This window comes from Pectinophora gossypiella, chromosome 13, assembly GCF_024362695.1.
Source record: "Pectinophora gossypiella chromosome 13, ilPecGoss1.1, whole genome shotgun sequence".
Classification (NCBI taxonomy): domain Eukaryota; kingdom Metazoa; phylum Arthropoda; class Insecta; order Lepidoptera; family Gelechiidae; genus Pectinophora; species Pectinophora gossypiella.
Genome location: NC_065416.1, coordinates 4,131,644 through 4,157,616, shown reverse-complemented (window position 1 = coordinate 4,157,616; position 25,973 = coordinate 4,131,644). Strand labels below are relative to the sequence as shown.

General features: G+C 38.7%; 1 protein-coding gene across 3 annotated transcripts in view; it reads left to right on the top strand.

Annotated features, from left to right (window-relative positions):
• The window catches only part of LOC126371701 (fibroblast growth factor receptor 3-like), a 189,415-nt gene extending 167,013 nt beyond the window's left edge, over window positions 1-22,402 (top strand). For all 3 annotated transcript variants that reach the window (XM_050017012.1, XM_050017010.1, XM_050017011.1), the window contains 6 exons: window positions 5,945-6,011; window positions 6,591-6,750; window positions 8,515-8,775; window positions 10,400-10,589; window positions 21,334-21,545; window positions 21,999-22,402. In XM_050017012.1, coding sequence (XP_049872969.1) covers window positions 5,945-6,011; window positions 6,591-6,750; window positions 8,515-8,775; window positions 10,400-10,589; window positions 21,334-21,545; window positions 21,999-22,255 — 1,147 coding nt within the window. In that variant the 3' untranslated portion in view covers window positions 22,256-22,402. The remainder of the gene's footprint in view (window positions 1-5,944; window positions 6,012-6,590; window positions 6,751-8,514; window positions 8,776-10,399; window positions 10,590-21,333; window positions 21,546-21,998) is intronic.
• Window positions 22,403-25,973: the final 3,571 nt, after the last annotated feature.

The following is a 25,973-nucleotide window of genomic DNA, read 5'->3' as shown; positions in this document are numbered from 1 at the left end:
GCCCTCCGAAGCACGGAATCATCTTACTTTTTCAGACAATCAGGTGATTCAAGCCTGAAAACAAACAAAGGACAGTTTCACAAAGTGATTTCGACCATGTCCCCATCGGGAATCGAACCCGGACCTCCAGATCGTGAGCCTGACTCTCTAACCACTAGAGGACGGAGGCTGTTTGTATGTACTCATTATAAATGAAATTAAGTTGTATCGACTAATCCCATCACCATCATCATCATCAACCAGCCCATTAACGTCCCCACTGCTGGGGCACGGGCCTTCTCTATGGATGGATAGGGAGATCGGGCCTTAAACCACCACGCGGGCCCAATGCGGATTGGTGGTTATTAACGACTGCTGATGCAGCCGGGACCAACGGCTTAACGTGCCTTCCGAAGCACGGAGAAGCTCGAGATGAAAACTTTTTTTTGTGGTCACCCATCCTATGACCGGCCTTTGCGAAGGTTGCTTAACTTCAACAATCGCAGACCGAGCGCGTTTACCGCTGCGCCACCGAGCTCCTCTTATCCTCTTATCCCATCACCATTTATGTAGAATGCACGTTGCGTAGGACAAGAATCTATGTGTAAAATGGTGTAACTTGCGGGCTTGAACGAAACATCTCTTGAGGTTTTCTTCTACATCATCCCCCTAGCGGTATCCCGTTTTTCACAGGGTCCGCTTACCTAACCTGAATATTTGATAGCTCCGGTTTTTACAGAAGCGACTGCCTGTCTGACCTTCCAACCCGCGAAAGGAAAACCACCCCAATAAGGTTAGGTCACATACCTCCGAAAATGCATTTCTCGGGAATGTGAGTTTCCTCACGACGTTTTCCTTCACCGTTGAGCACGTGATAATCATTTATGATCTAAACATGATTTCGAAAACAAATTCGACAATCATTAGTTTAGGCCTGTGTTAGATTCGATCCTGTGACCTCAAAGTGAGAGGCGAGCGTTCTATCAACTGGGCTACCACGGCTCTTGCTCTCGAGTTTTCCTTCTACTAATAACAGTTAACAGTAGGTACAATTACTTTTTAATAAACGTCAAAACACGAAATTACTATTTAAGTATGAAAATGTAACCTGTGACGTCTAGAAAAATGTGACACGCACTTATTTTTACGTTTTTCTTTATAAAAAATCAAAAATGTTTTAAATAGAAAACAGAAAACGTTTTTATTTCGTACTCAGAATTTCATAATTAGAAACTACCCAATTGAGTAGTACCCTAGGTCAAATATTAATTATGAAATTCTGATTACTAATTAAAGACAGATATAAACATTTTTTTTCTAATTACCTTATTTAAGAAAAACGTAATAATACATATTTTTTTTTTTATAACGCCACAACGTGCTTAATCATGCATTTTTTTAACTGTAAAAAGTAACTGTTTTGACTAAGTAATTGGTAACTAGCCTATTATATTTTTTAATTATAAAAAAAATAACAATCTATAGAGGTTGCTTTCGACCCAGATATATAATGCCTCTCCCGTTCTATAAATAATTTCGCTTTATCGATTCCCGGGCCTGGCCGGATATAATAACCGACAATGCTCGGTTAGCATAAGGTATTGATTTACATGAGTGTTAAAATAAGATGTATATAGTTCATGCTGTGAGAGGACGTACTCTGTCTGATTACCCCAATGAGGGACTTTGGAGGCTGCATTCCCAAAAAAATACAGTGAAACTTGGTTAAGTGGGACCTGGATAAGTGAGAAACCTCCATAACTGGAACTCATGCTGAGGTCCCAACACTTTGGCACTGAATTACCTCTGTTAGTGGGACGAGGTAAGCCTCTATATCTGGGATTCGTTCTTTCGATTTATCATCATAGTTACCTCTATAACTGAGACAGCGAGTAAACTTTATATGCATAAACCTCTGTAACTGAGATAACATTGTTTGTTTACTCATTCTTCCCACAAATTCCACACGTAATTCCAAGTACGTAAGTACAAATTTTGAGCTTCAATTACCTTCATTTTTAGTTTCGCTTTACTATCATACAGATGTTTATTTGAAAAATACATAACACGTTATTTTATTTAATGATCGCACCTGTATAACTGAAATAACCTGTATTCTCACCTCTATTAATGGAACCCTCTGTAAATGAGACAGATATTTATTTATACCTGTATATCTGAGACACTGGGTAAGTGGAATACCTCTATAAGTGAAACGACATTGCAGGTCCCTTGATGTCTCACTTAACCAGGTTTCACTGTATATAGATGCCCTTGTTAAATACAGGTACTTACATAAAGAATTTTGTTGCTACCCATAATGCTTCTCTTTATTTTTATCAGAATGATAATGGGTGGAAGATGTGCTTGGGTGTAACAAGGGTCATCAGTCATGCTCAAAAACAAAGATGAAAGATGCACGTATGTTATCCATGAAATTACAAGGTTAAACGAACGCAAATCTGCACAGCGCCATCTGTATGTTTTTTGGGGAACGTCTCCTGGTAAGGTCCTTATTGGTACTGTAATAGTGAAGCTATGTATTGGTAAGACATATACAAAGGGTTAATGCATGTAAGCTGCGAGGGGTCCGAGCCACCGTGTCAAGGGGCGGTTAGCGCGGGGATTCGCGTTGCTAGCCCCTCGTGGCCCGGTGCAAATAGCGACGGGTCACAGTCACCAAGGTGACGTCGCGTCGCGTCGGCGTGAGTTTCCGCGTTGCGTCGACGCGGCGTGGAGTCGTGGACACGTAGATAAATCCATGGTATAAGAAAACCAGAGGCCTGTTTCATAAAACTTACAATTGCAAATTACAATGAGAATTTGATGTACATTGCGGAGTGTGTGATCACGAATATTTTGCAGTTTCATATTAGCTACGTAATGAACACCAAACCGTCGTTGTAATTTACAATTGTAAGTTTTATGAAACAGGTCCCAGGTATGCTCAAAAATGACAGCTAACATTTCATTACCCCAGCTGACGTCATCCCACCCTGTATTGCCATTTCGTAATAAACAAATTACCCACGACCAATGCTTTTATATTTACTTTGCAAGGAAATTTTGAACTTTTAGTAAAAGATTTACTTACTGTTTTAATATTTTTTTATATGTCACGAGTAATAGAAAGTAATTAAAAACATTAGTCAGTAATTCACTTAATTGTCAATAATGAAATTTGCGTCCTTGGAATGTTGGAAATACCAATTTAATGGTAACTCTTACATCATCAATGGGCTAGCAATGGCGGCTTGTCATAGGATTGAGCATACCTGGTTTTCTTATATCATGGATAAATCTTATATTTTATACGAAACTAGCATGCCTTAACAAACCCAAGATGGTTTTTATGGTGTTCATTTACGTAATATTTTGTAATTTAAAAAAAGAAAAAAAATAGGTTGTGTCGCTTCGGGCAACTACCAACATTTAATAATTTATTTTACACATAATAACAGAAAATTATATTTATTTATACTTCTGACAGAAATTAATTTTGACAGGCTAATACGAGCTCTATCTTTTTCTTGCCCTTATTGTGAGTGAAGGACGACACTAGTTCAAGAGGTGCTAAAATTAGGTCAATGTGTTCGCTCGAATAAGCACAAGTTGTTCCTAAATTACAATATAGATGGCGCTGTATTTTTTCATGGATAACAGACTTAGGCTGCCTGTCCATTGAAGCGGAGCGAGCTTGCGGAGCGGGGAAACGGATAAATATTAACCAATAGGATTAACCAATCTCTGTCCACTGCAGCTGAGCGGAGTTTTTGTGCAATCCTATTGGTTAATATTTATCCGTTTCCCCGCTCCGCAAGCTCGCTCCGCTTCAATGGACAGGCAGCCTTACACATCTTTTATCTTTGTTTTTGAGTATAGATGATGACGCTTTTTATAATAATAATAATAATAATAAAGAAGTTTATTCAACCACAAATATTTTTACAAAATCGCTTAAACCTAATTACATGTAACACATTATCCGTTGTGGCCGAAAAGGAGGAGCCTCAGCATTGCTGCTGCTTTTCAGTCACCCCCTGTATAACCAACTGAGTCGCTACACTGGACGCCGCGAGAACATTTTACCAAAACAACGACACAATTAAAATTAAAATTTAGACAGAAACATAAACTTACACCTAGGCACAATTACATATTCCACCCATTATTATTGTGATCAAAATAAAGACGCAATATAGGTAGCAACATAATGCTATACATAATGTGATCTAAATATCAAGCAAAAAATATTTTTATATATGCTTCTGTCATTATTATTGTATTTTTGGATAGTTATGTTAGTAGTAGTGTAGTAGTGATAGACTAATGTTATAGGCGATAGGCTGATCCCTTATCACCATAAGGTTCATCATATCCATCTTTGGACTTCGTATCAACAGTGGCTGCAAGTTGTCTTTGATTACTTGTGGCTCTGCCCACCCCATTAGGGATTACGGGCGTGAGTTTATGTATGTATGTGTGTTAGTACCCGAGTAATGAGAAAATAGGTAATTATCACGGTAAAGAAGTACAACGCTTCTAATTGTTTTTGGTGAACGTAGCCTGAAGTCCTTCATTGAATTAGACCAACCGTACAATGAATTTTCTTCTACCTGAACGTATTTAATTTCCATATAATTTACCTCATTCTTGCTTCAGCAGCTAAGAGCCGTGGTAACCTATTTGGAAGAACGCTTGACTCTTTGAGAGATCGCAGATTCAATTACAGCACAGGCCACTCAATGATTTTCGTTATTATTTCGATTTCGGAGTTCCCGGGTTCGAATCCTGGTAGGCACAAAAGACTTTGTTTCGTTAGGACATTGCAGGCGGATCGTCTAATTGTCCGAAATTAAATGATCCCGGCTAATTTACTTACGAACCATGTTAGGAATCATCATCTTCAACCATACGACGCCCACTGCTGGGCATAGGCCTCCCCCAAGTATCTCCACGACGATCGGTCCTGCGCTGCCCGCATCCAGCGGCTTCCCGCGACCTTCACCAGATCGTCGGTCCACCTTGTAGCGGGCCTACCCACTGAGTGTCGTCCGACACGTGGTCGCCACTCCAGAACCCTTCCGGATATAAATCACTAGCGGCTTAATAATAACCCTGACAATAGCAACCAGAGTTGGTCAGGTTGATCATTGACCTCAGAACCCAGATGAGAGAAGAACATACACACACATACATACATAAACTCACGCCTATTTCCCACCGGGGTAAGCAGAGACTAGTAATAATAGAATTCCATTTGCTTCGATCCTGAGACACTTCTCTTGCTTCCTCCACATTCATCAATCGCTTCATACACGCACGCCCGTTCAGAGTAGATCGTATTAAACTTTTTCTAAGGACATCTCCAATTTGGTCAATGTAAGTCCTTCTCGGTCTTCCTAGCAGCTGGCAAGCCCTACCATCAACTTTCGCTTTATATACCGCTTTTGCAATTCTATTATCCTTCATCCGCTCTAAGTGTCCAAACAGTGGCGTCTACGTATCCAAACTAGGCTGGGGCCCTTGGGCACCCAAGAATTTGGGGCCCTTTTTGAAATTAAAGAAAGCGAATTGGACAGTAAAAAAAGAAAAACACTTACATTTTTTTACTAAGTACCTATGAACCCATTTATAGGTAATCAAATACAGCATAGGTTTGTTGTGTTTTTGGTTTTTGGAAAAGTCGCAGTCATCGATAATATAATGGCGTAGTATTATGATATGCCTTGTAAATGTAACCTTCTGATAAGATTCCTGATTTGTGAAAAAAGTGTAATGTTCCCGACAAAAATGTTTTGAGAATAAATGTGTGAGAGAAATTGTGGATCCTTCGGGGACCCCCGAGAATGGGGGCCCAGGGCACGGGCCCCGTGTGCCCTTATGGTGATGACGGTATTGTGTCCAAACCAACTTAACAAGAAAAATATAATATATGAATATATAAAATTTGGTTTGTCCACAGGAACAACGATCCACCAGTGCGAGGACAGATGGAACAGAGCCCACTGTACGTTCAAAAACGTTTTGAGGTCAGTTCATAAATATTTACCTACTCATCTATAAAGGCTAGACGACAAAAACATTTTTTTTAGGTTATGGCAATGGGTCGCTAACATATACTTTTAGATTTTAACTCGAGTCTTCCTCAACTGAGGTGAGCAGTACTGTAAGTTGATATTTACGTCCTCGAATTAAGGATTTCATTCCATTGACTTTACTCACTGGAATTGAGCGTATCATACTGTCAAATGCCATACTGGAGTAAACTCGCGCTAAGGCTGAGGCGCCGTTTTCTTAAATCAGCCCAAAAAATTCCAAGAATTCGAGGAAGAAAGAGAGAGAAAGAGTCTAATAAACATATTACCTCTGCAATACGGATTTTAATATTTATATCTGCTTGTGCCGGTGTGTTCGGAATTCAAACTGAAAGAAAAACATTTTTAAAAATAATTTAAAACGGTGAGAAATGTCAAACGTGGAACTTAGTGATGTGACATAAGCAATTAACATTATTGATGTTCGTAGTCGATCGATTTTGTTTCACCTAACAGTATTTATTTACGTGTGGTATTAGGGGCTATGATGGACTGAGTATTGTAAACTTTCAGACTGAGGAAGACGAAGAAGAGGGTGACGAATGGGAAGTGAAGCGGTCTCGTGTGCACCTGGGGAGCCTGATCGGTAGCGGCGCGTTCGGCAGGGTGCACGCTGCCACCCTCGACCTGCCGGGTGGAGAGACCATCACTGTCGCTGCTAAGATGCTGACTGGTAAGATCCTGGAAATAGACTGAGGAACCTTCCGAATACATCCCGCTTAGGGACGGTACTGAAAAGTATCGGCGTCCGAAGGACGTAATATACGATTCCGGCGACCCGATTACTCTAGCCATAGAGGCAGCCAATCAGCTCGCGACACCAAACACTTCAGGACCGATACCGACCCCGCCGGCGTGGTCGACGATTTCCCTCAAGCAGCGCTTATCGCTATCGACCCACTAGGGTCGATTATTTCTTTCAAATATTTTTCCTCTCAGACGACACCCTGAGCCGAGGTTCGCGCCCAACTGGGCACCCTCAGGCCTGTTGTCTTAAACGTTGTACCGGGAGAGAGATTTCTTCGCTCCCCATTTGTCTGGCCAAGTAGTTAATGCCATCTGCGGCAAATCTACAATAAGTCACAAAAAAAGACTGAGGAAGAAAAAGGGGATGAATGGGAAGTGAAGCGGTCGCGAGTGCAATTGGGGAACTTGTGACTTTACGAGCGTGACTTTATCGGTAGCGTGGCGTTCTACTGCATATACGCTGCTTCACCCCGTGCGGGCGAGCGAGACAGATACCCCGCGCTCTGTTACTACTTTACAGCTTACGACTTTAACAGACGGGGGTGAGGTAAATCAAGTTCGCTCCAAACTCGTATCGGCGCGGGGCGGAGGGTGTCCTTCTAATCGTGGTGTTATTGTTGATTTTATGTCGCCAATACCGCAGCCCGGCGGAGAGAGCATCACTATGACTGCCATGATGCTTTTGATGAACAGATTTGGGCGCCCGGTCTCTTTATAATATACTTTATGTTACGTAACGAAAACTTTGAGAGTAGATTCCAACCATGATTCTAAGATATCAAGTGGAATTTTCCGTCGCTAAAGTATGGAACTGAAAATAATTTAAAAAACACTAACATTTTCATGAATTTATCGACAAGAAATCGAATCATGGTCTGAGTCATCCCATTCAGTATTCGTTACGATGTCACTAAAACCGTGTATTTCAATATTCTTTTTTATCTTTAACATGCACGAATACCTAATTAGATTTTTGTATTAAAAGGGTGAAAGAAAACATATATTGTTTTCTGATTTCAATTCATAATGTGTAGGTTACCTAAATTTTCCTTCTAATCCTTTAAACATAGGGCAGTAATTCAAAGTAACGACGAGTAATCCTAACCGCATTATTGCTCACATACCTAACTCAACCTCATCACATATACACTTTTGCGGTTAGCCGTTTCACCCGTCTGTCCATCTTACTTTAACAATTATCTCTTAATAACATTCCAGCTTAGTTAGTTTTATGTTATAACGTGATGTACTGAAATATTCTAATGTAATTTATACAATGTGTTAGTGACATCGTAACGAAAACTTTGAGGGATGATTCAGACTATTCTGAGTCGACAACGATCAAAAATATGGAACTGAAATTAATTTAAAACAAACGCAAAAATTTTCAGGAATAATCCGACAGGAAATTCCACTTGATATCAACTCAGAATCGTGGTCCGAATCATCCCCCTCAGTATTCGTTACGATGTCACTAACACTCTGTATAATATGTACCTATTCATGGAAATATATTGACAGGTCAAATTCTTACTGCAGAATGAGACTATTGTAAAACGTTATCTTATTGAAATATAATCACAATTTTTACTGTATAGATCGTTCTGTTTAATAATACGAATGTAAAATAAATAAATAGCTTAAGGAACATTTATTAATCTATAAACTAAAACATCTTTCGATCCCACAGACAACGTAACTGAAGAAGAGATGCAGGATTTCCTGCGAGAGATAAACATGTTGAAGCATGTTGGGTACCACAAACACGTGATACGCCTCATTGGTTGTTGTACAAAGCGACCTCCACTCATAGCCTTGTTGGAACATGCACCAAGGGGGGACTTGCTGAGTCTTCTACGAGCCGCCCGTGGGCGACGAAGAGGGGATGAGGGATCCAACGTCACTCGGCGAGTCGGGAGTGATACCACCGGTCGACCGTCTGAGGGTGACTGTAAGTGTCCATGTTAAATGCTCTGTAAAGAAAGTGCCTGGCTTGAGCACACAACGGGGGTCTTGCTGAGTCTCCCACGAGCTGCCTGGGGGTGATGAAGAGGGGACGCGGGATCAAACGTCGCACCTGGCTAGTCGGTAACGACATTGCCGGGTCACCGTCTGACAGAGTGTCGATGTTATAATCTTTATGAATCTAGCAAGATTATAAAAGGACAGGACAGCAAGGGCAGTAGGAAAGGATATTCGAAAAACTCGGCATACTCCCGTTACCGTGTATGTATATTAGGGATGTCTGTGTTTTTGTTGCTTCAAACCCCAGATATTGGAGAACCCGAGGGGAAGGGATAGAAAGGCAGACAAGGAAAAAGAATATGGACTTACTGTATCAGCCTCCCGCCTATAAATACATCTATAGGAGGAACATATTTAACTTATGCATTGTATTGTATAATAAACTTCCTGATAATTTTAAGTTAATGACAAGCGCTTCTTTAAAAATACACTTGACAAAATGGTTACTGCAACATCGCTTCTATAGTGTAAATGAATTTTTAAATTTCAAATTCGGACTTTAACATTTTTAATTTTATTTAATTTTAATTGTATTATCATTGTTATTATTGTTATTAATTTTTGTTTTTGTTTTTTTTTTTGTATATTGGCGACGATTTGATTTTTGCATGCTTACGTGTAAGCTGAAAGCACTGGACATAAAATTGTAACAACATCTTATTGTACTGTTTTCTGGCAAATAAACTATTCTATTCTATTCTATTCTATTCTATAAATACTCTTATGAGAGCTGTCGGAGCCGACAGAAAGAGTACGAAGAATTCAGCCCTTTCCAACATGATGGCCAAGCTATACTGACGATGCCCTAATAATCTTTCACCATCATACTTTCCATCATACGTAGGACTCCAATACCAAATGTATCAACTTGTCTTCTGACCTTGTAGCTTGGAATATGACAGACGTAACTTTCGTCTGTCCGAATATAGAATCTTATAAAATATATTATACTCCCAAGCCTGTGTATTTGAACATTCGGTAAAAGGATCAGTGTAAACTAATTTGGGACGTCTAGACTAGACAAATCGTTGACCCCTTGACACACCACGTACGACTTTAATTAATTGCCTTATCTCTCGTAACGCAATCAACATAAATATAACAAGAACCTGTCATTTAGTTAAAATAAATAGTTTATCCAAACCCAATTTCAGATTTGTACACCGAATGATAAATCAGAACTAAATCCCCTTCGAAATTTGTAAAAGCAAATTTCGTGCGAAGTGATTGCTAATACTTTTCACACGGCGCTTTCACTTTTATAGTATAATCAAACATTACTCGTTTTTCATGATCATTGATCACTCTTCGTATTCGTCGCATTTTTTAAGTATTTGTATTGTACGTATGAGAGATGGATAGGATCCCGCATATTGACATATAATAATATTACTAGTAGTAGGTAACGCGTGTTTCGTGTCAATGAATACCCATTAAGTCAATAACCGCGTGCGACGGCCGTTATGAGTCAATAAAAGAGCCTACAAGTTTTCTTAGAGCAATGACGTTGGCATGACACTTTGCTATACTTTCTTGTTTCTCAATTCCAGCGGAGTACACAAACTTGAGTGATTCGGATCCTCCTCTGACGGACGAGAAGCCATCTGGTGGAGGGCCACAGACCAAGGACCACTATGTGGCGGAACCAGCCCTGCACTTAGATAGCAGTGTAATGAGGGACTACGCACTCCAAGTCGCGCTCGGCATGAGACATTTGGAAGAGAGAGGAATTACTCATAGGTAAGTGCTCACACTACTTTAAGTTCCTAAATTGTATAACATAATTGATATCATGTGGATTTCAGGAACTGTGTAATGGCAATAGGCTCGCCCTCTATTAGGCCTCAAACTGGATGACAGCGGCAGCGGCGCGGGGGCGGCAGCGGTACGGGGAGCGGCGCGTTTAAATACTAAGATTTATATTGAAGTGTTCTCGATGGCAGCGCCGCGGGGAGCGGGGTATGAGCGGTTCGAAATCGTACGAAACAACTACAAAGAACTACAATCGAAAATGCGTTGTCGTCGTTTCGACATCGCGTTCATTTGAGACACATCCCTATACCGCCGCAACACCGCGCGATCTGGCCGCTGGCATCGAGAACGGAACAGCGGCCGCCTCGCCGCTCCCCGCGCCGCTATCGCCGCCGCGCCGCTGCCGCTATCATCCAGTTTGAGCCCTTACACTGGACTTAACATGTTTAATGTTGGCGAGGATGTTGTTCACTTAATTTGCAATAAATAAAAATTGAACCTAGGCCACAGAGTAAGGAATAATACTACGCATAAAACGACAACTCTCCGCTCCACATCAGCACATCAGGTTTACATTTTGGTGGGATTTACTGCGAAAATTAAAATGTTTATACTATGATAACATGTACAATGTAATTACTTATTAGAAATATGATGTTCCATTCATCTTTTTTCGCTTTGAACTTCTATTTTTGCAAGTTTTTACCACGCAATTCCCCGTGTTGCCAGTTCGGCGCCTAATCGCGCACTGAAGTAAAGTACTGTCAACGTCAGCATATTAACAGTAACTTTGTGTCCCACTTTTTGAGAGGTGATGTTCAATCTAAGCTACGGTAGTAGTAAATGTATGCGGAACCTGCGAATCGGCGAACATACCCGACGCGCTGCAGAATCGCGGCTTCTTCGATAATGTTTAATTTATTAACAGCGTCCGTGGTCTAGTTAGAGCGTTAGGCTCACGATCTGGAGGTCCGGGTTCGATTCCCGATGGGGACATTGTCGAAATTACTTTGTGAGACTGTCCTTTGTTTGGTAAGGACTTTTCAGGCTTGAATCACCTGATTGTCCGAAAAAGTAAGATGATTCCGTGCTTCGGAGGGCACGTTAAGACGTTGGTCCCGGCTATTAGCCGTAAAAACACCTCCACCAACCCGCATTGGAGCAGCGTGGTGGAGTATGCTCCATACCCCCTCCGGTTGATTGAGGGGAGGCCTGTGCCCAGCAGTGGGACGTATATAGGCTGTTTATGTTATGTATGTATGTTTACAGGTTATACCCCCGTTGCCTAGATTTGACAGGTCCGGTTTATATATGGCGCATAGCAACAGGGCAATAAGTAAGGTTTATTTTATTTAAGTTTGTGTTTTTAGTTACGTGTGTGAGCCGTAGTACCCCAGTTGCTAGAACGCTTGCCTCTCAATTTGAAGCAGGTTCGAATCCAGCACAGCCCTAAACCAATGATTGTCGAATTTGTTTTCGATTTCATGTTTGGATCATAAATAATTATCACGTGCTCAGCGGTGAAGGGAAACATCGTGAGGAAACTCACATTCCCGAGAAATGCATTTTCGGTGGTAGGTGACCTAACCTGTATTGGGCTGGTTTTCCCTTCGCGGGTTGGAAGGTCAGACAGGCAGTCGCTTCTGTGAAAAACCGGGACTGTCAAATCTTCAGGTATATATTTAACTTTTAAAAACGGATAATGCGAAACAATTTATTATCCGTAATCGTATCCGCTATAATAATCATTCTTAAATCCGTATCCGAAATTCGTTCACCACCCGTAAAGTTTTCATTACGTTGTCACTACCACTCTGTATACTATACACCTCTGCCTACCCTTTTAAGAATACAGGCGTGATGCAATGTTATGTTTATAATATGTTTACTTTTTCAAAATAACCACAAAAATGTGTTACCCACGTGTTTTGTCTTACATAAAAAACGTTGGTAACATCAAGCGGAACAAATCGACAATTGAGGGAGGTACGATAGAAGATTTCCCGGGGAAATGGAGCTTTTCCCGGAAAACCAGCCCGCATTCAGCTCAGGATATTTTTATATCAAATTCTTTTTGGGGAAACTGCGTACTGTTGGCAAAATAAGTCTTTTGACGCATCTTTTATAAGAGTTGACAAATAATTTCCTTGACGGCGGCGAAGCAAAATGGAGGTATATAATATGTTTGACCGCTATCTACGTATATAAATGTTAAAACATCACTATGCGGGAGAATTTCAAAGGAACGTATATACTATTTTTTCTTGATACATACTTCTTAGAGCGTCATTTTTCAGTAGTCGGGTTTTAGTTCATAAAATATATTTTTTATTACAATAGCATTAAAACCACTGACCTCATGTCAAGTTAATATTTGCGCTCTAATTTTGGATGACAATTAGTAAGGGTTTCACTTCATATTTACAGACTACTTACAGCCCTTTTAACATTGAATTTTGAGACCCTCTGACAGACAAACGGACAGACGCAAAAACTGTTTAGGGGTAATAATCAGAAGCCGTCTCTGTACAGAACCAGAAAAGTACTTTAACATCATCTTACATAGAATTAAGCTGTAGGAAAATGAAAATGCTATGGAAGGATAATTAAGGGTAATTTGATTGTTTATAGTATGAAAGGAGGATGGTTAATTAATGGGACGTAAGGCAGTTTTAAAAAGTAAGAAAGGTGAGTCTTTGGTGCGGTGTCGGTCGGGTGAGGGGATTTTGTTAAAATATATAGAGTGAAGATATATAAAATATCCCGTGTTATTTCTATATCTTACAATTTAAATAATCTAACTTTTTATATGATCAAAATATTTATGTGCCCCATTCAAGATGTTTCTGATTTTAAATAATATAAAAAAGCGGCCAAGTGCGAGTCTGACTCGCCCATTAAGAGCTCGCCAAGTTGTCCAAAATAAAATGAAATAAAATTAAGGGTTCCGTAGCACCAAGTAACATAATATAAAAGTTCTTGTAGTTCGTAAATTGCTGTTTACGATTTATGACGTAATATTAGAAAAAGAAAATAATAAATAAATCTCGTTCAAACCAATTTTCGGCGGAAGTTTGCATGGTAATTGTATATCATATATTTTTTTAGTTTTATAATTCTCTTATTTTAGACGTTACATAAGGGAGGACACACATTTTACATTTTACCACTTTTAAAAATCGCTCGCGCAAACTATTCAGTTTAGAAAAAATATATATTAGAAACCACAATATCATTTTTAAAGACCTATCCATAGATACTTCACACATATCAATGAGTTTGATGGGTTCAATGGGTTTGATGATTTTTTTTTTAGTTTCAGTTCTAAGTATGAGCAAACCCCAAAATTTATTGTATATTTTTCTATTTTTGTGTGTAAATATAAATGCAATCTTGGCATTTCGAATCTATCTTTTATTCCAAATTTAAATGTTAATGCTTTTGCTGACCGTAACTCTCATGTCAAGAACTTTTCCTGAGATCTGTTTGACATTACCTGACATTACCCTAATTACGTTATTCATTTCTTTATTATCTTTCATTATCCTTTATCTTATTATTCTTCTGTACCTGCCGAATAATATATTAATATATTCTTTTTAAATTATATAGTTTTTATTTGTTTGGTAAGGACTTTTTACCAATAAATCACCTGATTGTCTGAAAAAATAAGATGATTCCATGCTTCGAAGGGCACGTTAAGCCGTCCTGGCTATTAGTCGTAAAAACACAGTGGAGCAGCGTGGTGGAGTATGCTCCTTACGCCCACCGGTTGCTTGAGGGGAGGCCTGTGCCCAGCAGTGGGACGTATATGGGTCGTTCTTCTTTTTTATCGACAATGATCTGTCCTTCGCTCTGCTATGTTATATGTTTTAGAATTTTATTTAATCTTTCCATTGTCCAAAAATATAGTTATTTTATTATACTTAAAATACTAGCGAAATACTAATCGGTTCCTCGATTAGTGATTAACGTAGCTTGGTTGTTTTTTCACAAAATTCTGTGACAGAGTGGTAAATCGAAATGCTGTCTCCGATGAAAAGGGCCACTCTGTCACAATATATTTTGCAATGCGCCTGCAAGGAACAGTATATTACCAAGATAAAGAGAAACACTAAATACTCCTCTACAGACACATCTCTATATGATGTTTTTTAAATATTTATTGCCGTTATAATGAAAGATGTTAAATCCGATATAACGAGAAAATGACTTCTTATTGTCGATAAAAAAGAAGAATGACCCATATAGGCTGTTTATGTTTACGAGTATACATATAATATAATTTTGTAATATACTCCACTGTATTGTAGTATGTTTTATCCACCTACCTAATCAATATATTATGTTTTATGCACTGATAAAATATTAAAAATAAAACATTATTATATCGACGGTAAAAAGCAATCCTCTGATAACCACAACCTGGCCAGATTATTTGATTTTTTAAATTCGGTATTTGAAAAAAAATCCGCGCCGAATGGTCCTATTCCCACGACTCTACGGTACTATAGAATTTTTTGTACAGCGTTGGAATTTTGCTTATGTTTTCTTAATGTTTTATCCACTGATAAAATATGGTATACTAATATACTAAATTCAAATATATATTATGCCGGAGGTATTGTGACCTCTTCTAGGCACATCAACCTGTCTGGCAGACGCGTTATTGCTATTGCTATGTTATAAGTTAATCTTTAAATGACGTCTGAAGACAGGAAGGTGTATAGACGGCGCCGTGCACCATGTTTATTGTTTATATTTTTAATAACCATTCCCATCCGCTATATTACGCGAAGATTAAAGATTACCTGAGAACTTATTATTTCTACACTAACATAGTACCTACTTACATAAAGTAATATAATCTAAAGCTATTTACGTATATATTACCGCTATAATATAATTCAATGGTGTCTTAATATTTATGAAGGTAACTATAATAAAAAGCCACAACTTTTACTTACAAGCGAAATAAGTTGATAATTACTTAAAGCGCCTTTCAAAAATGTTATAGCATAGCAACAGGTATTCGTAATTAACGTGACATTTTCAACAGGATATTTTTTTACGCAGTGAACCTTAATAATATTTTTTATAAATTTACATTTGGAAACATAATTTCAAAAGAATTTAATTAAAATGAACAATTGAGTTAGGCACGCAGTATAAATTAGAAACATCTTTTGAAATAGCATCTAAAAACGTGTTTAGTTATTAATTTGTGTATTAATAATAATTTATAAAACCTTGGGAAAAAAGTAACTGTTCTATTTAAGCGTTCATTTAAAAACAAGAAATGAATGTAGTCTTATTGTGGCCACCGCGTAGTGCATTGCCCGACACGACAGAATATACAGGGTGTTAGTGACATCGTAACGAAAACTTTGAGGGGTTGTTCAGGCCATGATTCTGAGTTGATATCAAGTAGAAATTTCCGTCGATAAGTATGGATTGGAAAATAATTAAAAAGAAAAGAAAAAGTTTTATGAATTTTTTGACACGAAATTCCACTTGATATCAACTCAGAATCATGGTCTGAACCATCCCCCTCAGTATTCGTTACGGTGTCACTAACACCCATACCTACTTAAATGGCTACCGTATGTACTTGTACGGGGTGTAAGTGTAATCGTAACGAATACTGAGAGGGATGATTCATCTGATTATTCTGAGTTAATATCAAGTGGAATTTTCCATCGCAAAAGTATAGAATTGAAAATAATTTAAAAAAACTAAAAAAAAAAACATGAATTTTGCGACGGAAAATTCCACTTGATTTTAACTCAGAATTATGGTCTGAAACTAACCCCCTCAGTATTCGTTACGATGTCACTAACACCCAGTATATAGAATTTTATAATATATTACATATTTATGAGCCGCCAAAGGCCCCTGACATGGCATGGTTATATTATAAATATTAAGTAACTGATAATATGACAAACTACCCGGTTTATATTATAGAGAATCCTAAAGGAATAATAATTGGGTAGTTTCCTAGGTCAAAGATAAATTATGAAATTCTGATTACTAAGTAAAGACAGATCTCAAGGTGACAAAAAACGTTTTCTTCTTTCTATTTATCTTATTTATGAATTTTAATAAAGAAACATGTAATAATAAGTGCGACATTTTGTCACGTTTTTCTATGATGTCTTCGTGTTTGACGTTTAGTAAACTATCGGCGTCCGAAGGACGTAATATACGATCCCGACGACCCGATTACTCTAGCCATAGAGGCAGCCAATCAGCTCGCGACACCAAACACTTCAGGACCCCGATACCGACCCCGCCGGCATGGTCGACGATTTCCCTCATTCAGCGCTTATCGCTATCGACCCACTAGGGTCGATTAATTCTTTCAAATATTTTTCCTCTCAGACGACGCCCTGACCCGAGGTTCGCGCCCAACTGGGCACCCTCAGGCCTGTTGTCTTAAACGTTGTACCGGGTGAGAGCCTTCAGCGCTCCCCATTTGTCCGGCCAAGTAGTTAATGCCATCTGCGGCAAATCTACAATGAGTACGTCAAAAAAAAAGACGTTTAGTAAAAGTAACTGATTTGACTAATTGGAAACTACCTTTATGTTAACCAAGCAATAGATAGGTGCTTCGTTCTACGAATTTGGCACAAAAACAACAAAGAAAGTAGATCGCACGCTCTCTAACTACTCAAAAGCAATAATAAACATTAATTAAAAAGGTACAACAACGCCATCTTTGAAACGACCGTTTTCAGCAAAGTTTATCCCAGGCTTGAGGTGGAATATCGTTGCCTAACTTAGTAACCGTTACTTAGCAACGCCGGAATTCGCGCGCGCACACGTGTACGGTAGGCGCTACTAAACAAGCGATTTCACCTACATAAGACACATAATTAATAATTAATTATCCTTAATCAGCATTTTCCAAAGAAGATTAAGTGCGATTACTTAAATTACTTCATTGAAGTTAAAAATTTAGATCAACCAGAACACGTAGGATGTTTGGAATATAAATAGATAAGAATAAAAATAACTCTGAACCGGAAGAATTTGCTTTACAAATACAATGGTGATAATTCCTGTAAACACCATCTAATTTTATTTTAAGTTATATCTGTCATTTTCTTATCCGCTGAAAAGGAAAGGGACGGGTAATCGACAAGCATAAAATTTATGGAACACACGTGAATTTTAAGCAGAAATCTAAAACAATCGTCTAAAAATTTTACATTGGTCAGTACCGTCAGAATTATGTTGACAGCACACGTCAAATGGTGCAAACCGTTTATAGGTTTATTCATTCTTCGTAGAATTAAGAGCTGTCAATCATTCATCCCTTTCCTTTTCGGCGGATAAGAAAATGACAGGTATAACTTAAAGTAAAATTAGGAGGTGTCCGCAGGAATCGGGGCCAATGTTTGGTAATTATTATCAGGAAACATAGTACGATCTACTCTAAACCGGCGTACGTATATGACACGATTGATCATTGTGAAAAAAGCTAGAGAACTATATCACGAATTCAGGATAGAATCACAGACATTACAGGCTGATCACCTGATTGTTCAAAAAGTAAGATGATCCGTGCTTCGGAAGATACGTTAAACCGTGGGTCCCGGTTACTATTTACTGAAGTGAGTAAGTGGTTGTTACACGAGCCATAAGTAAGTAGTCGTTACATGAGCCATGTCAGGGGCCTTTGGCGGCTCAATATAATCCTGGCACCAGGTTTGATGAGGTTGGTAATTCACTTCACAACCCACACGATAGAAGATGAAGAAGGATAGAATCAAACAGATTTCCATAGTCTCTGTGGTCTCTGCTTCCCGGTGAGAAATATTATAGATTTATGTACGGTCACGAGCATTAATATGTTTACACTTTGGTACCATGTCACATTAACTTTTTTGACAAATTGAACTGTAAGTCTCACTAAATGTCAAATATGTTAGTGCGACAGAGTCCTAAAGTGGGTACATTATATTGCTCATGACTGTAGGTATGTCTAAGTACGTAACAATATAAAGGCCGGTCAAGTGCGAGTTCGACTTGCGCATAGAGGCTTTGATTTTGTCGTTGAAAACCTATTGTCTCCTGAAATCGAAATAGGTCGCGATTATAAACTTTTGAAATCTAGGGGCACGGCAGTGCCCCCGCCAAGACGAGCAAAATGAAGCTCAAGGGCAGAGCACTACCTCCGTTTTCTCGAAACGTTTCGTCGATTTTTTGAAAATCTGAATTATGAGATTTTGATTATATCAGACAAATCAAATTCTCAGGATATATTTTCAGCAGTAGACTTATTAAACAAAACATATAAAGTTTCAAATGCATAGCTAATATACTTTAGTTTTATTGATATGTAAAAAACCCAGATTTTGACACTCACGCACTAACGATCATATCAATCAATATTGGCCTGCTGCCCGCTTGCGTTATTTATTTAGGATATTCGGGACACTGTCCATTTAGCCTATTTTTGCAGTACTTACTAATTTTATTACTGAGTGGGATGCGAACAAATTTGTGAAATAGTTTTATTTGAAGTAGAGGTAGGGCCAGGTGCCATCATCGTGTGAATTTCGCTACCATCACATGAGCATAAGGGGAAAATGCTATTTCACTTCCCGTCACCTGAGCGTAAGGCAACAAAGGACATTGGCGAGAAAATATTTTAAAAAAAAGTTAGCGTCTAGAAATGCGACATTTACTAATCTTCGTGAAATAATTTTGGCCAATTTTTCAATATATCGTAATAAATAGTAAAACCCGGGTATGAAACTTATATTTAATTAGAACCACGATTGATTAAAATATTTTCACTTTATCTATTCACAAAATGTTTCCTTACATCCTTTTTGAGTTACCATTTATAAAATTAAAACTACTGATTTATTAGAGTAAAACTACTCTTCACCCCTAGTGTTTTAGGCATTTGAAGAATAGATAAAAAATTATGAACTTTAAAATTGTAATATAAAAATTATATTCAATTTTTATGAATAGAAATCAACATTTATGGTTTTATTATTATAAAATCTCTCATAAATACGTATTTTTCGATGTTTTCTTATGTCGTGCACACGGCAATTGTTTTGGCAACATTATTTCGACAATGACAGCCAGTGACAATGACAGTGTATTTGAATACTGGATGGGACTTACAAAAGAAAAATTCAATATCTTATTGCAAGAGATACCCCGAATCATGAGAATAAGAAGAGGCAGCTTAGGTCTTGCAGCCCTGCTATTAAAAAGGAGGAGTGGTGACTCAGACGACAGAATAGCCAGTTTGGTTCATGTTCTACGGCGCGCATTGGAGAACTTAATGGACAGCGTAAGGGAGATTCTTGTCCAAGACTTTGTGGCAAGGAACTTGGGCATCGAACAATTGAGCAGGGAAGAGCTCTTGCAAGGCGATGCAACATTAATAAGAGGCAAAATCAAATCACGCCACGTGTCTAGACGTCAATATTATATATATGTAATAATTGAGAATAATATACCTGGACGAACGGGTATTTTGGCATACTGTTGCAGTTGCCTAGTGGGCCGGCGCACAGTCGGATGTTGCGCACATGTTATAACTGTAGTGTGGTTTTTGGGATGGGCGAGACATCAAAGGCGTATTATCTTCATCATCTCTTATGTTATCATAAGAGATGATGAAGATTATTTGTAATAATAAAGTATAGTTGAAAATAAAGTGATTTTATTTCATAACCTGAGGTACAAAAGAGTCCTTCATTGCACCTACGTTACTTGTTTATAAAATTATATATTTAGGTTTAAGTTGGTTACCCAACTAGTATTCATCATCACGATTTCAGTAAGGGAGAAGTCCACAACATATGCCTCCCATAATTGTAGGGTTTTCTTTTTGTCACTATGCTAAGCAGATGAATTGGTAATTGGTAGGTAGTAGGTAGATGCTGTCAAGCATGTCCCGTTAACCACCATCGGAAAAGATGCTGTGCCCTATTTGAAGCAGAGTTTACACGGCACCTACAGTTGCTTACCTACTAAGTAGGGAGTTATCTACCAATCACTTTTCTTACCCACCCAAGCCCCACATACATATCTTCTTTCTCTTTCACATACCTAAGTAGGTATTATTACTGAAAATAAAGATGATGGCGTGTTAACATAACCTCAAAACAAAACTAATAATAATTTCTGTCCTAGGGTTTCCCGTTCGTTTATTTTAAGACTAATATGTTTAAGAACACATATAGACTCATTTTAGATATTTTTGATGAATAGACGCTGTAATTTGGACTTAAATAAAAACTTGTATGGGCGCTCGCCATTGTTCTTTAGTGACTGTCCATTGCCATTCTGTTATAGGTATAGTTCTTGTAGCAATGAAAAGGGCAAGCATTTTGCCTAACGTGTAGAGTTTGTGAACTTAGGGTTTGTATGGTTAGCCCGTGTGCAGTTGGAAACTTGGCTCTACATGAGATCTGATAACTTTTTGACATTGCGATCGATATGATCTCGTCTCGGCAACATTTTACATGAAAATGTTTTGTTTGGTTAGATTATTCTGTATAAATACGTATAGTAAGGTAAAGCTATCTTCCATCCACTGGTAAAATTACATCCATACATACATAAACTCACGCATTATTTCCCACTGACGCGACGTAAGCAAACACTTTGGAAGTCAATTTGCTTCGCTGAGATACCTACAATTATTAATTACCTTTACATAGAATTTGAATTTCGAATTTTGTTTTAATTTCAGAGACCTCGCAGCCCGAAACATCTTAGTAGACGGCGCAGGAGTTTTAAAAGTGGCAGACTTCGGTCTGTCTCGCTCAGGGGTGTACGTTCACACGCGGTCGCGGCCGGTGCCCCTCCGGTGGCTCGCCCCTGAGGCCATCATACAGTCTCAGTATTCCAACGCCACTGATGTCTGGGCGTTCGCAGTGCTACTCTGGGAGATCGCTACTTTAGGTTCGTATATATTTTAATCTTTATTAAGAGGTTTTTAATCATAATTGACTACCTATATCAGCCCCGTCGTAAAACATTGTTTGAGGTTTACGCGGTTAATATCGTAATCAAAACACATAATACCTTAATACTTACCGCGTTATTATCAGAGATATGAGACTCTCGATATTTCAACACTGTTGCAAGTGCTATGATCATGGGATGAGTTTCGTCCCGTGATCATTGGCACTTGCCTGATAATATGGTAGTGAGAACCAGGTATTATGTGTTGTAATTATAAAAAAATGTATCAAATATCTGTCTAAACCATCACCCGAAGCACCGATAGACGAAACCCCTGAGACTGTGACAAGCTCCATAAAAATGTTGACTCCGTAAAAATATTAAAACACTTACTTTCAAGTACCATGTCCATCAATCTCACACCTAACCAAAATACCTCCTCAATTCCAGGCGGGTTTCCCTACGCAGAGCTGAGCAACCACGAAGTCCCCCCATTCCTGGCGCAAGGGGGTCGCTTGCCCAAGCCAGCGCGTGCCTCGGCGCGCCTCTACGAGCTCATGGTGGAGTGCTGGAACCCAGACCCCCTCGCGCGGCCCACCTTCGCGCAATTGGTGGACCGGCTAACAATCCAGAAGCAACTATACGTGGACCTAGACAGCGTTTTGGACGAGCAGTTTCTTGAGCTACAAGAACTATACGACCGGTGACAATTTTGTCCGGCAAAATAGTTGCGGTAAATCTACAAGAAGTCACATCGAAAAAAAATAGAAAAAAAAAACAGTGACTACAAGACTGAATGTTTTATTGTTATTGTCATTGTACCCCAGCGATGCACGGTAAACGTTTAACAATTACCTTGTGTGTTATTTTCCCTTTGTTAGTTGGATAACAAAGCGGCTTTTAATGTAGGACTCTCCAGACTACAAAAAACATAAACATAAACAGCCTATATACGTCCCACTGCTGGGAACAGGCCTCCAGACCACGCTGCCTAAAAAAAATATACATAGTGTTAGAGACATCGCAACGAAAACTTTGAGAGATGGAGCCCATGATCCTGAGTTAATATCAAGTGAAATTTTACGTCGCATAAGTATAAACTGAAAATAATTTAAAAAAAACAATCAATTTTACGAATTTTCCGAAAGGAAATTCCACTTGATATCAACTCAGAATGGTGGTCTGACGCATACGTACTTGTATTACTTACCCACCTTTACGTACTTGTACGGGGTGTAAGTGACAATGTAACGAAAACTGAGATAATACTCAGGTAACAGTGGAAATTCAATTCCATCGCAAAAGTAAATAATTCAAAATTAAAAAATCATTAAATTTGCGATGGAAAATTCCACTTGATATTAACTCAGAATCATGGTCTAAATCATCCCCCTCAGTATTTGTTACGATGTCACTAACACCCTGTATAGGAACGTTACAGTAACAAATATAAAACAAAACACGTAATAAAAACAACATACACAAGAATGTACAAATAAATAGACAGTAAACATAATAAAAGGTGGAAGATGTGTTGTGCCTGGGTGTAGTAACAAGGGTCAATCATTTATACCCAAAAGCAAAGATCTTTTATCGTTTGGGTTGTGAGATGGATTACCTCATCAACCCTAGTGTCAGGGTTACTATAGAGCCGTCAAAGGCCCCTAACATGACTCATGTAACGACTACGTACATACATCAGTAAGTAGTAATCAGAACCAACGGCTTAACGTGCCTTCCGAAGCACGGATCATCTTACTTTCAGACAATCTGGTGACCAGCCTGTGATGTACTAACCAAACTAGGGATCACAATGTGATTTTTGTGATATGTCCCAACCGGGATTCGAACACAGGATCGCCGGATCGTGAGCCCAACGCTCAACCACTGGACCACGGAGGCCATGAAACAAAAATAACAGAAAACAAAGATAAAAGATACATATATCTGTTATTAAGGTTCATCATATCCATCTTAGGACTTCGTATCAACAGTGGCTGCAAGTTGTCTTTGATTACTTGTGGCTCTGCCCACCCCATTTGGGATTACGGGCGTGAGTTTATGTATGTATGTATATATCTGTTATCCAGGAAATTAGAAGGTTAAACGAAGGCAATTTTATACAGCGCCATCTATAAGAAAGTCCTTCATTTCATTAGTCACGTTGCGTTACTACAAGCGCCGTTGTCGCGTGTCGCGCGCGCGATAGTCGCGTTGTTTGATAAATCCATATTATTATATAGTACGTCTGATTTGAAGACGTCCAAAGTAGGTATTTAATATGATTGGGTAGTGTCATATGTTGTCGCCCACGGCAAATGGCAACACTGGGGACGTATCAAATCATTATTTTAAAAAGAAGAAAACGGAAAACAGTGGTGCCATCTGCCGTAAGTGACAGGTATCTCGTTTAGGCGCGAATACGAGGTTTTATTAGTGGCAGTTATGGCCGGCAGCGGCCTATTTGCTCTTCGACCGCCCAGGAGTCAACTACATCTTGCACTAGGTTTTGGGTAAAAATAAACTGAAATATTAATGTAAGTGTTGATTTTGTTATAATGTTATTTAAAACTGGTATTGTAATAAATATATTTGTAAACTGTGTAATAATATGTTGTTTCTTTTATATCAGAAGTGGGATAGAGACACAACTTGCCATGCCGCCGTTCAAAACCAACAGAAAGCGAGGTCATAAGCGGAGGAAGCGTACCCGATCGAGTTCGTCAAGCTCGTCCAGCTCCTCGAGCAGCTCCAGCGACTCATCCAGTAGCAGTAACAGCGGCAGCCTGGAGCGAAGGAAGAGGAGAAGCAGAAGCAAGCGCAGGTCGTCATCAAAGAAACGGCCTCGCCGTCGGTCACCAACCGTGAGTCAAAGTGCTGTACTATCTTCAGTAATACCTGAATTTGATCCTCTTGTTGATGATATACGAATGTGGACTAATGTAGTTGAAGCCAATGCCCGTGCCTTTCACTGGTCTGACTCCACAACCAAGTTTCAAGCTTTGCAAAAACTTCGTAACACGGCTAAAACGTGGTACGATTCGTTACAAAAGAACGAAACTAGATGGACCAGTTGGAAGTGGAAGGATTGGCGAGGGGTATTGCTAGATACTTTCGAAACAAAACGTAACATATTTTTCATGCTTAAGGAATTAATGGACTCGAAGCCTATAGACGGTCAGTCATTGTATGAGTTTTATTTTAACTTGAAAAGTCAAATTGATAGAATGAGATTGTCGTTTTCAGATCAAGATGTTATTTCTATAATTGTAGGGTTGATTGGTGATAAAAACATCTGTACCGCCGCTGAAGCCGGCAGTTTTCGATATTGTGATGAATTGGCTTCATTTTTACATTCAAAATCTTTTTCAAATGGTGATAGTAAATCGCATTCAAATAAAAACAATTTACCGCTATTACCATTGTCAAAACGTCCCGTACAAACTTATTCGGTTCAAACACAAAATCAATCACGAATTGATAGGAAATTGGAGTTGCCCGGACCGTCTAGTGTATCTTCAGTGCCAGCCACGTCGTCCGCTTACGGTGCGTGTTTTATTTGTGGTGATACGGGCCATAAAAGGTATTTTTGTCCAAAGAAAAATACTTTGTCTTGTACATTTTGTAAAAAAGTCGGTCATTCGGAAAATTATTGTAGATTAAAGTCGACCACAAAAACGGAGAAAGATGCGGAAATTAAATTAATAAATTCGGTGAACGTCAAAGAAAAATTTTATAAGGACGTAAATATAAATCAACACACGTGTAGTGCATTCATTGACATGGGCAGTGATTGTTCGTTAATTACTCGTGATTTAGTGCAAAGTTTACAACTTGGTTCGTTTCCTTTAGAAAGTTCAGTGCAATTGACAGGATTTACGCAGAATTCGAGTACTAAGGTAACAGAGGGAGTGAAAGTGAATCTTAAAGTTGATAATGTCGTGCTTCCTATTATATTTTACGTGATTGATCAACTTTCGGGGTGTAATATTTTAATTGGTAGAAATTTTACCGAGAGTCAAGAATTAATGTATACGCGTATAGGCAATACATTGACGTTTCAAGCCGTGGTGGGAGTCATGCAAATTGACTCGTCTATGTTAAATCAGAGTTCTAGTGAACATGTTAAAATTTTGAATGACATATTTTCTAATTATCCTAATTGCATCGCTGTTGATTTAGATACCTTAGGAGTAACCTCGTGTGTGGAATTAGATATAGAATTGACAACTAGTAAACCAGTTTGCCAACGACCGTACCGTATGTCCGAGTCCGAAAGAAAACTTACTCGTGAGATAATTGAGGAATTACTAAATTGTGGTATTATTCGCGAAAGCAACTCGCCCTATGCGAGCCCCGTCTTGTTAGTGGACAAATCTAATGGACAGAAACGTCTCTGTATTGACTACCGCGCGTTGAATAAAA